Genomic DNA, 482 nt, shown 5'->3' on the forward strand with positions numbered 1-482 from the left:
CTCTCACGCAGGGAAGGAGAGGCGCCAATCCAACGTCTGCAAGACATGAGGCAGGCCCCTGGAGAGACGCTGAAAAGCTATCTCGCCGGGTTTACAGACGAGATTACTTACTGCGAGCAGGTCACTGACAGGGAAGCCCTTTCAGCCCTGAAAGGTGATCTCAACATGAACACTTTGTTTTGGAGGGACGTGCGCACCAGGAATCCCTCCACGTACGACGAGCTAGTGGAGATGATGAGGGTGGAAATCATTAGTGAAGAAATGATTGATCATCGTAACCGTGCCGCGCAGGGACTCCTTCCCCCACAGAGGCAGGTAGGTCGAGGTCCCGCAGCGCACCTTGTTACTCAGCAATGGACCCAAGCAGGGCATACCATAGCTCCCACATCCGGCCAGGCCCTAGCTTCCGCCACGTTGAACGCAGTGCCGGTATTGGCATATGATAGCGCACCCACTGAGGCAGCACCATCCGGAAGGACTGA

The 482-nt window shown here is 56.2% G+C and overlaps 1 protein-coding gene across 1 annotated transcript in view; it reads right to left on the bottom strand.

The window, feature by feature from the left end:
• Positions 1-343: 343 nt before the first annotated feature.
• LOC111411395 overlaps positions 344-482 on the bottom strand; it is a 5,339-nt gene continuing 5,200 nt past the window's right edge. The window contains exon 3 of the mRNA XM_023041930.1: positions 344-478. Within this exon, the coding sequence (XP_022897698.1) occupies positions 344-478 (135 nt within the window). The remainder of the gene's footprint in view (positions 479-482) is intronic.

The sequence above is a fragment of the Olea europaea genome, chromosome 15 (assembly GCF_002742605.1).
Source record: "Olea europaea var. sylvestris chromosome 15, O_europaea_v1, whole genome shotgun sequence".
Classification (NCBI taxonomy): Eukaryota; Viridiplantae; Streptophyta; class Magnoliopsida; order Lamiales; family Oleaceae; genus Olea; species Olea europaea.